The 12,464-nt window shown below is 33.1% G+C and overlaps 1 protein-coding gene across 1 annotated transcript in view; it reads right to left on the reverse strand.

The window, feature by feature from the left end:
- GABRA1 (gamma-aminobutyric acid type A receptor subunit alpha1) overlaps positions 1-12,464 on the reverse strand; it is a 67,826-nt gene that overhangs the window by 53,866 nt on the left and 1,496 nt on the right. Inside the window, exon 2 of the mRNA XM_004696768.2 lies at positions 10,518-10,630. Within this exon, the coding sequence (XP_004696825.1) occupies positions 10,518-10,630 (113 nt within the window). The remainder of the gene's footprint in view (positions 1-10,517; positions 10,631-12,464) is intronic.

Here is a 12,464-nt window from a genome sequence, read left to right on the forward strand (position 1 = left end):
GAGTGGCTGGTGGTTTAAAAATGCGGTCCTTAAGCATCGTAACTTATAACCACCCTGCCACCAGAACTCCTTCATGATGCTAAGCCGCTAAGAAATCATCTTTTAGATACGTCTGCTCACTCTTGCTCACTCTTTAATCTGTACAGCACGTTTTAGAAAACTCTAAAACATTTCTAATTGAGTCAGCTTGAAAAGAACATATAACATAATAAATTTTATGGAATAAAATATAATATGATGTTTGAATAAGAATAAACTACATCTTTTGGTGCTAATTTGGAAATGCAGAAAATTATGAAAGTAAAAATTCCCTAGAATTCCACCATTCACATAAGTTCAACATTAACCTCTTCATGTCCTTCTTTAATGTTTTCTATGTAAAAATAGATTTCATATACCCTTCTGTAGGAGACTACAACTTCAGTGGCAAAGAACAGGCGCTTATGATCAACAGCCTATCTTTTACTAGATCACCAAGAATTCCCCGGTGGTGTGTGATATGAGTCAGCTCCATCTTATATCTACCTTATGTACAACACAATAAAACTGCTCAGTCATGGGCCATGTTCATGATCATTAGTATGTGTATGTGTGTACATATTTATGCATGTAGCCAAAGCTAAACATGAGCGAACCTGTTATATAAGTGGAAACTGGTTTGAAATTGGAAATTAATTTAACTAACAAAGTTAGAAGGAAGAAATGGTTTTACACAAATAGAACATACACCTTCTATACTTGTTTGCCAACCAGTCCTTACGTCTCAGAGCTGTTGTCATAGGCACTGCTACATCATTTATCTCTTGCATGTTTCTGCTATTAACAAAGCATGTTTTTAAAAAATACCTGAAAGGGATAGGTGTGTGGGAGCAGATGGCAAACTAACATAGTAGGTGTGTGTTATTTATGTAAAAATACAAGAATCATCAAATAATTTTTGTACTCAAATATTTTATTCACCAAAGCGCTTCCACATCCAATGTAAAAATATGATGATATAATCTTTAGAATTAGTATAAATATACATAGATTTCAAAAGTAAAACTTAGAATATAATTATATAAAATGAAATAGAAGTATGCTGATGACTATTGCTATTATTACAAACATACCATTCAGTAGTAGATATAGAGAAATGAATTGAGAATTCTATTAGTTATATTTAAATGATGTATATGTATACTCATATATTCATACTATATTATGTATAATATAGCAGAAAATTGTAGTAGAATTTTCTTAACTTGGAATTTCCTACAATGATCATAACCTGCTGAAAATTGATGAAATAACAGATGTTCTAAAGTGACATTACAAAAAAGATGATTAGTGCTTACGGCAGAAATGTGAAAGTCATTCTGGTATAGCAAGTAGTAAACACATTGAATCCAGAGTCAAAACCTCAGATTTAAATCTGATTTCATTCAAGAACAGTTAAGTGATTTTCAGCAAAATCTTTTAATCTCTCTGGATATATTTTCTTATTTTGAATAAAGAAATAATATATTACCACCCAAACACATAGAAGAAGTAAATAGCAAGTAAGATTGTGATGTCAAAGGCACGTCCAGTATTTGGGGTGTACTTTCCATTCACTTATTAATGAAGTGTTTTTTGAGTATATTCTATTGTGCCAGGTAGGCATAGTTGTATGTAATAGAAAATTGAACACAGGTGAAAATGTCACTGCTCCTACTGTAATTCACGCAAAAGTTCTAGGGAAAATAAATTAGATATACTGAGCATAACGAAAGAGGGAGGGAGGAAGATGTATTCATGTATGTTAGGGAAATGGATATAGATATTTAGAAAAGCACAAACTAACAGAATGATTAATTTCAGATCATTAAAATGATTTGAAAGATTGTCTTTTCCAAGAGATGATATTTGAACTAAGACCTGAAGCGTTCGATACAAATCTGCCATGACATTTCATGGCGTGAGACAAACAAGATAAATCAACCAAGGTGAGGAATGAATACATTGTGTGTAGCAACAGAAACCCCACTTTATCTGCAATCTGGTTATGCTGACAAGCAGTACAAGATGAAGCTTTATCCCAAGAAGTGGCTTACTTGTAAGTAGCATTGAATGTTTGGATAAGCAGCTATATGTTTTGTCTACGGCAACAGAAAGGCTTGACTTGATGTGATAAAGTGATGAGACTTGCAGGTTAAGTAGACCACTGATGTACGTAATGACTCTGTGAGTGACTATAAATATAAAATTGAAGATGGAATGTATAGTGAAGAATTGAACTGATATTTCATAAAGAATTCCTATTGAAACATTTTGCTCCTTATGACATTGGCCATATATTTTCTGGAAAAGCTGTCTATTGAGAACTAGGTCCAGTTCTCTGAACTCCTATTCTATGGAGCAGGTCTATTGCTTCCTTTAAGAGACTTTGTGCCCATCAATCCACAGAAAGAATCACTACCTGGGGACTACATTGACTAGCATTAGTCACAATGGTGAGGGCTATCTCAAAGGGCCACTTTGAAATGCTTTTCTTTGGAAATTGAAAATATCCTGGATTCCTCAATTACAGCCATGTGTCCTCCTGGACTGACAATATCGCAGCTTCCTCCTCTTCTTCCTAGAAGAGATACATGCTTTTTGTCCTTACTTTCCTACTAGAAAGACTCCTTCAATTCCATTAATGCTTTAGACTGGTTGGCCACTTGCCCCTAGTTGATATATAGTCACTTAATCTTGTTTGTGGTGTAGAGGCTCAAGTTTCCAGGTGTTTAACTGACCTGTGATCTTTCTGTCCTTTTGAATTCCACAAATCCAGCATATAAAACATCTCTCAGGGATAGAGAGTAATTTTTGTTTTGCTGAAGACATTTATTTAATTTCCACTGATAAATTCCCTCCTTTCCTCTTGACACAATAATACAGACACTATCTACTGAGAGACCGAACCTTGGAGACACTGTGAATGGAATGGTTCTCCTATTGCCCTGCTCAAAATTGTAGAACATTTTGATAACTCTGAGTCACGATAAGGTATGTGCCCAGTGTATCATTTTACTATTATATTATAGTCATATAACAATATTGAAAAGATATTATCATTTGCTTAGATTTTTCCCTTTTCTTAATTTAGCTAAAGGTGATAAGAGCAAAAAATATTGCAAATGAAGTTTTCTTCTCAGTATTACTATAAGTTTCAAATATGAAATTTAGATCCTACCTTAAAAAAAGGCTTTAAAAGGCATTTTTTAATGTTTACACATTGACACTAGAAAGAATATATAAAATTAAGGCTCTATAAAAAAAAGACAATTTCACAAAAAATAAACTAAAATTTTAAAATAATAATATGGCCTCTACACCTTGAGAATCATCTCAATAGGTACATTGTATCTTGGGGACTGTTTGTCCTGATTTCAGTAGATAAACATGAAAAGATGAGAAGAGAAAGTTTGCTAAACATAATAGAACATTTCTTTGGGTATTTATGTTGGATGCCTAAGGCAAGCAGCAGGCTTCTTGAGTTGACTGGTGTTCTTAGTCAAGAAAGGTTCAAAGGTATTCTCTGCTTATTTTCACAATCCCTCCTGGGTTTTTCCCAACTCTTTTTACTTGAAATGCAAATGACTTATGGATGTCCAGATATAGTATATTGTGGAAATAATTGCATTTTGCCAGTCTGAGTACTAGTCCGTATCTTAAATTAAAATCACCAGATACAACAAAGTAAATTCAAAAGGATGGGTTCCAGAATTTCCAAGGATAATATTAAAACCATTTCTCCACTAGCTTGTGTGGCAAACAAGAAGGAATTTAATGATGCTTACTTATTTTCATTTTTTTGATGTTGACAATGATCTAGAATCTTCTTGTATTTAACATTATTATGTTCTGACTAACCACTATCAACACTAAAACCAGGTCATAGGTCAACTGTGGAACATACTATCAATTGCTCGTATTTAAGTTCAGGTTGAACATGAAGCAGATAAAAACAAGTCCACAACAGACAAAATATGATCTTGAATCTATTTTGCCTAAATTTCAAGAGCATATCATGAGCAATTTGATGCCTTTAGCACTAATGCCAGAAGACCTGATTCACTGTGAGATGACAAGAATATCATACGGGAAGAAAGCAAAAGTTCATTGAAAATACTGAAAATACGGAAAAGATCAAAGTCCATGTCAGAATGGAATCTGAAATTTGCTCTTAAAAGCAGAGTAGCTAAGGCAAAGGGAATAAATGATGAGCTAAAATAATTGAACAGAGAGTGTCAATGAGCCACTTGAGAAGGCTTAGAAAAATTTGTAATGAAATGTGAAAAGCCCTAGCATTAGAAAACCAAATGGGAAGAAACACCCAGTACATCTTAAACTGAAAGGACTAAAGAAAAAACTCAAGACTTAATTGTAATATTGAAAAATTCTATGGCTGAAATATTGAATGATGCAAGAAGCATCAAAAGAAGATGGAAAGAATGCATAAAGTCACTGTATCAAAAAGAACTGGTCAACAACCATTTTCAGAGTTATCAGAAACAAAAAATGGTTGTTATCAACAACCATTTTCAGAGCAAGAACCAATGGTACTAAAAGGAAGTACCACTTTAATGAAAGAATTGGCCCAAACCGAGGATCCAGGAATGGAAGGCATACCGATTGAAATGTCAGCAAGCTGGTCAAGTATCTGAAGCACTCATCTATGCCAGCTTGCTCTTTGAGGGGACAGAATGTAAAGGGCTGCAGCTTCTTTTAAATGGAGGCACAGGAATGCCATTGAAAGATTCTTGGCTAAAACATACTCCCTGCCCTGCCATCAAGTCAAAATTTTCTCCTGAAAAAACTATTGGACATATCTATCGGGCAGGGTGGAATCATATAGAAGGTTTCCAAGGATGTAAATCTTTACTGGAGATGAATGCCTCTTTACCATTCCTTGGAGAGACAGATGGTGTTGAACTTCTTGACCTTGTAGTTCGCAGCCAAGTACCTATGTAACCCAGCATTCCACCAGGGGTTCTAAAGTATCATCAATACAAAAGAACCAAATGGTTAGGGAAAAACTGAGGTCGTAAGTTAAAAAAAAAAAGAGAGAACATAAAAAAAAGGAATCAGAGTAGACAGGAAAGGGGAGCAAACGAATAGAAGAGGAAGTAGAAATAAGATGTAGAAGTAAAATAGATGAGGAAGCGAAACAGATGAAAGGAGAAAGAAAATGAATATACATTATGAGGCACCAATGGCTCTTGTTTAATTAAGGGCCCCTTTTTAATTTCAAATCAGGACTAAACAATAATATTCCTATATTCTTTTCCTTCCCGAGGCTTCTCTTTATTGCCTGTTAGTTAAATGAATTGAAGAAATTAGAATTTTCTCCTGTATCCTAAAGAAATTATTTGATTATCCCCCCACATTGCATGCATGTCGGAGGTTCAAATGAACTAGCAGCACTAGGGAGAACATTAGGTTGTGTGCTCTGGGAAAGATTGTCCGTCTTGGAAACCCGAGGAAGCCATTATACTCTGCCCTGTAGGATCACAGAGAGTCAGAAATTTTGGATAAAACTACAACCACTAGCTGTGGAAATAAGCAAGATCATCTGCAAATATAGAAATGAAACTAAGCCTACAGAAAGATTTCAAGTGTTTCAGACAATCATTGCCTTTCCAGAGACATTATTTCCTTCCTTGCTTTTGCCCCACCATATATACAAGAGGCGCTTCCCTCTCTCTGACAAAATGACAGATAGTCTCGGCTGATGGTGGACAGTTTTCAGTCTGGAACACACTCCTTTCTCTTGTCCGGAGGCTCAGGCTCACCCAGGAAAGCACATCTTAGTCTAAGAAAAACTTTCTTTCATTTTTTGGAATATAGAATAATTTAAAAATCAATTTGATTAGAACTCAGAGTAATATCAAAGATGGGAAATCTTGGTGGAGACATATTTTGAGAAAATTACAGAAAAAACTTTAACCATTTCCTTGTTAATGGCAGTGCCTTACATATTTTTGTAATATCTAAATTCACTCTGAAGTTTAATCTTGATAAATAATGCATATGATGATGGATGCCTCATAAAGATTTTATCACGAAGTATAGAAGATGAAAAGAAGAGGAATGAATGCAGTCATCAGAGAAGTGGGTGAAGAAGAAGATAAAGAAGGCAGGTTAGGATGCATATACCACCAGCTACTTTCCAGAGCATTGCTCCTCACAACAATCTCAGGTAGTGTCTCCAACTCTGTAAATCTTTGCATAAGCAAATAGACTCAGATTGTTCTCATGGAGCAGCTGTGTGGAAATAGTATTTTTTTATCCTTGCTAAATATTTAAAATATTTTTAATGATTTTATTGGCTTTCCTGTGTTATTGTTTGTTTTTAAGATTTCACTTGTGTTATTTAAGTACCTGTAACTCATGTTTCTTCTCAAATCAGTCTAGCACTAATATTTCAAAGCAGCTTTACCTTCTTTATATTGTATTCTTGGATTATTGATTCCTATATGAGATCTTTTCACTTTCTTGAATCCAATTTTTGCAAGAGATCTGAGTTATAAAAAGAACTAATCCCATTCCTCAAAGAAAGGCAAATAGTTTAGTTAGACAGACTCTGTAGTTGGCAAAATAGCGCTAACTGCTTAGCAAATCAGCTTGGGATTTGGGGTCACCTTCCTTCTTGTCAAAATAAATAAAGTTTGAAAGCTTAGAAACCACGGGAAAATATGACAAGGTAAATTTTGTGAAATTGTGTGTGACTTCATAAAGTTTAGGAGACTGAAAAGGGGAAAGTCATATCACTAATAGCTCTACTTTTAAAAATTAATCTTCCATCTACTTTCAAGATTATAAAATGCCTGATAATCACAGTATCATTTATTAGTTTTTGGATCCTGCGTGACACTGAGATCAGAAAGAACTATTTTATTCATGCTCAACGGAAGTGAATAAACATGTTTTTTATTTATCATATAAGGTAAGAATTAAAAAAGTAATGAGAGAATGAGCTAATTTAGTCAATTCCTCTTCACTCAAAAAAGGTAGTACTTTAAAATAATGTGCAACAATATCTGAAAACTGATTTTCATCATCTGGGACAAACCCATATGTTTTATGTCCCTTAGTTACCCAAACAAAGGGTTACATCTCTGAACATGAATGCTGTGTCTTCAGGTGCAGTATGGAATTCTGAAAAACAGGTCATAAGAAATTTTCATTTACAAGCGTTTCTTTCATTACTTTTAATTCTCAGGTTATCACACTTCTTAACGATTGAGGACATTTAGAACAAATCACATATTGTGCACATGGCTGTTACTTTTTAAAAAATAGATTGTGTCGTGATAAGAACCCTTTCCTTTACAAGATACTATCCTACCTGTGGCTATGAGGTAAAGCAGAAAAATTTATGTAACCCTTGATGTTACTAATAACCTTTTAATAATTTTCTATATGTAATCTTTTCATCTTAAAGTAAATTACTCATGTAAAACAAAAGAGGAGTTCTCAATGGTGAGCTAGTAAAATATGTTTTACTTAAATTATCAAAATTTGATAAGGAAATTTAACTCTGTTATTTCTGCAAGAGAATTATGTTAAATGATTTTAGTCTTTAGGAGCTAGGAATCAGGGTGGTAACATTTTCTTTCATGGCAACGTGTTATAAAACATAAAATCTGTATTTATTATTTAATGTGTACCTTTGCAATGTTAGGGAAACATTTTCAAAATATATTTAAAGTGTCAGTGCCGTTATCGGTAGACATAAGGAGCATGAGGACACTGCTTTAAATTCAAAAGGACACTTCAGAAATAAGAAAACTTTAAGCCAGTATTGAAGTTCTCAAAAATTCTTATGGCAATAACATTTGAATTGTACCCTCTTCTAGCATTATACATTAAAATTTTATAGAGAAAAAATATTTGGGCCATTTTTCATGTGTTTTAATGTTAATTATCAAAATCAGCATTTTACAGAACCAGAATTCTTTTAAAAAAATCATTAAAAATCTAAAATACATTTCTTCTTTCATTTTTCCTTGCATCCTTCCTTTCATTAGTGTGCTACATCAGTTTCAATTAAAAGTAGATGCAATACCTATCTATATCTGACAAACTGACTTCTATTTTTTAAACACATTTTTTGTTGTTATTTCTCACATTACATGCCATAAAATGGATTATAACAAAATAACTATTTTGAAATACATATATCACTTTAATTTCTTTGAATAATTCTAAAACTATATAAAGTCTTGAAACTTACCTTTGAAGCCATTCTCAGCCCATTTTTAAATCCCTGTGTTTAGGTGTGTATATGAGATGTAGTTAAAATTCATGGTTTTGAGATGCAAATGAGAGGTAGTTAAAATTTCTCTTGTGTATACTATATTTTATTAATGACTTAATATTCACATTTATTAAAGAGCCAATGTGTACCATAAAATAAAAAAAGAGCACTCATGGGCATGTAGCATTAACTCCAAGCAATCTTTTAACTGGTTGATAAGGAGTGCATGTGCTAGTATGTGTGTGTATGCATGTGTGTGCAAATCTCTCTAATGAACTGAAAATTATGGAGAAACAACCAGAAATGTTCTTATTATAGCCATACAGTAGACAGAATTCCACAAAGAGGTTAAAAATCTGGTTTCAGATGTCCTATCAAATGCTGTTAATTTGGTAGGGAGAGACATCATAGATTCAAAAGGAGAATTAATAAAGGAATCAGAAAATTTCCATCAGTATTTTTCAGTCTATCTTGTTAAAAGTTATATAACCTTGACTTAGGCTTCCCTTTGTAAATTCCTCTTCCAACTGCTATTTTAAAAATAGTTTAATTCTTAGGAATCTAAACAATTTTCTTGGGGCTAATTCAGATTTTCAGATGCATATTGTCATTATATTGATATATCACTATTACTGTATAAAGCTTCCCATTTGTGATCCACTATTTTATTCAAAATATTTTTCCTAAAAAAACAAAAAAAACATCAAATGGAGTTTACATAAAAAAGATTTATATACCATATCCTAAAATACATGTTCAAAATTGAGAGAAAGAATATGAAATAAGACTTTTGACCTATACTTGAGTTATGATGGAGACAAGGTAAACAAAAACAAAAATAACAAAGTTATAAACTCACTGCCACTGACTCAAAGCCAACTCAGAGCAACGCTATAGGACAGGGTAGAACTGCCCCTGTGAGTCTCCAAGACTGTAACCCTTTAAAGGAGTACAAACCCTATCTCTATCCCGGTTTGTGGTTTCCAACCAATGACCTATGGAGTTCAGCCCAAGACAAAACAACCAGGTACCTCCTGAAGTCTCAGATTTACATCAATTGGTTGTATTATCCCTGTTGCTTGGTGCGAAGGAATTGGTTTCTTCTCTTGGAATCGTTATGCATGCCCATAACAGAACAAAGCCTATCCTAGTGTGTTATTTTCCGTCTACTGATATATTTGATGCAATTATTGTGGCTAGTGTATCAACTTAGTACCCTCAGAAGAGATCTAAGATCACACTCGTGGTATTATATGAACCAAAACATATATTTTTTAATGTGACTCTAAAATTACAGTTCCATTTTGAGGTGAAGCCAAAATTTGAATTCTTAAGCTTCTCTTCTTAGACTTGTACAACTGAGCTGTCCAAGGCAAAGACTAAGTGACTTTCTTAATATTGTTCTATAATATTATTAAAAGTTATATTAAATATGTAATAAGGTAGGACACAAGTTAAAGTTGGGACTCTTAGATACCCTTGTGACTGAAAAATAATATATTTTCATACTTTATTTTAAGATCAATATTTTGCTTTGGCTACATTAATATTTCTATAACCAAATACAATAGTTTGTTTAACTTATTCAAGTGCTATTCAAATCATGTACAATGCTTAGGACAGATTACACTTATTGTAATACATATTGTATAATTAAGCACAGTATTCTTCTCAAGTAGAATTTCTTCATTATAATAAATAACTTATTTGATATAAAAGAAAATTTAAATTAGCATGTATCTTCAAATGTGCAATTTAAAAGAAAGACCCCCAAATTACCATCTATCATTAGCTCTTTTTCTTGGATTAGTGGCATTTAACAGATCCATATTTAATAACCTCAAATAAAATATTTCTTTTTATAGAATTCGAGAGGTCCTGTTTGAATTCAGTGGGGACATAGCAGTGCTGGTTGAAGCATGTGCTGTCTGAGCTGGAAAGGGGAATGTTACTCCCATTTTCCTTTTATAATCAAATCATTACACAGAAAACATTGTGCTTGTCAAATAAATGTAGCATTCATTTTATGCCATTGTCAGGAATTGGTCTCTGCCTTTTATTATATAGGGGTATGTGTGCAAAAGTACCATAGTAAATAGAATTTAAATTCAGCAATCTGTTAAAAATAAAAGTAATTATCAAATTGCATGCTGCTATTCCTATCACTGACACATGGGGAGGGAAATAAGACTCTGAGAGTAAAGGCTAGTGATACCCTCTAAAATAAAAATGCAATGACTTGACCCACCTCCTAATCCTGGTCTCAGGCGGTTGTCATAACCGTCCAGAAGTCGGTCCAGAATCCTGGTGAAGACGGTGGTGTTGTCTTTCAGTTCATCCTGCAGCGAGGTTTGTCCAGAACTTGAGGAGAAAAAAAGTGGAGATAACTAAAATAAACCTTTCCAATAAATCTCCTCTCCAAATGAGAGATTTTTTAAATTTACTATCTTCTGTCTATTGAAGCTACATTTGACATCTTCTAAGAAAGTTGGATATGGTATATTTTAACCCTTATCATTTCCCCAGATTTGTTTCCATAGATAATAACGTTTTTTATTCTTATATTTCTAAATATGGAAATGAAAGAGCACGGAATAGACTAGACTCCATTTTTGAAATCTCAGCTTGTCATGGTGTAGTTCCTACCTTCTTTTGGAAAACAAAAAAGTTAGTGCACGGGAGGAAAATAACAAATTCAGGAAACTTCTTTTCAATTAAAAAATATATATTAATAGACATTTTCACAGTAATTAATAGTTTTGACTTCATTTCATTTCAATGCCACAAGAGTGTAAGGCTTTCCTTATCTACATCTCCCATGTAAATATCCTAAGTAAGTATAAAATATCAACACAGATGTAATGAAGTGAATGAAGGTAGAGATGTTGACCCGTATCTTTGATATATACACAGGAAAGTAGGTAAGACAGATTTCCTAAGATAATTATACTTTACATCATGTGTACTTGTTTATATGCCTTAGGATTTATTCACCAGTTTTTATAAATAATCAATTTTTAGCCTATAATTAATTTAGTTTTTATTATTTCTGGCTTGGGATGAACAGGCACCCCTCGACGTTCTCAGTTTATGTTTTATCAGCTGTAGCGCAGTTTCACGGGACATGCTAGGTGACAAAGATGTCTATGATCAGAGCTCAAGTTAGAGCCCAGATGTTTTTCACCCTTTAGTCTAAACCATGATATTTATTCTCATATATTTCAATAATTGTTTCAGATACTTAATCCTTGTTAGGTGAATCCATAATGTTTATCCCCTATCATTTCTAAGTCTTTAAACTTCAACCGCATTGTGAAACAATTCAAATATTGTGTATTCATTAAGCATCCCAATCATATTTTACATGATGATTAGCATGACATCCTCAAAGTCCTTTGAAAGAAGAGTTTCCTGTCTTGGGATGGATCACACTCACTGAAATATTTTGTGATATTTCATGACGTGGGGTAAAAAAATGGATATCAGGGTAAACTAAGAAACTGCAACATAATTTTCAAACCTTCCATGTGATGTATCGCACTTTGTCTTCATTCTATCAGTATTACTATAAAAAATATAACAGCTATAAAAAATAGAAAATTTGAAAGTAGAATTTACTTATTTTCCAAGAACAAAAAATACAATCAAATTTACACTTTAAAATTAAACATGGTTTCCAAAGTAATTGATGTAGCATCGGTAACATGCAATCACTATTTTTCTGATAGTTTAATTTAATAGTTTTAATTATAAGATATGAATGATACATTAAATCCATGAGTTATATGAACCAAATTTCATCCTACAATTCACCATTAAATCTGCAGTTTGAGGTTTTATTTGGGCAAAATGAAATATCTTGCTATGTTTTTACATCCACTGCCAATGAACTTTGTGTCTTCAAGGTTGTTATTGTCAGATGACAGCTGTAAAGCAGAAATAGTTTTCTGAATCTAATTACTTATAAAAACTCATTGTCAGAAAACTTACTGCTATGCATGCATTTTTCAAGGACATTGGAAGGTCATCTTGATAAAGAAGGGAAAGAAATGCTAACACACCTTAAGATGTGAGTAAAACCTAATCAAGTTCAATGTGGGGGAAAAGGACATCCCATGAAAAGATCTAAAGATGAGTTTGGTATGACAGAGCACAATTAGGTTTTTTATTTAATCTGCAGGATGTGGGTTTTTTC

This window comes from Echinops telfairi, unplaced genomic scaffold, assembly GCF_000313985.2.
Source record: "Echinops telfairi isolate 266 unplaced genomic scaffold, ASM31398v2 ScPeMD7_7469;HRSCAF=8507_0, whole genome shotgun sequence".
Classification (NCBI taxonomy): Eukaryota; Metazoa; Chordata; class Mammalia; order Afrosoricida; family Tenrecidae; genus Echinops; species Echinops telfairi.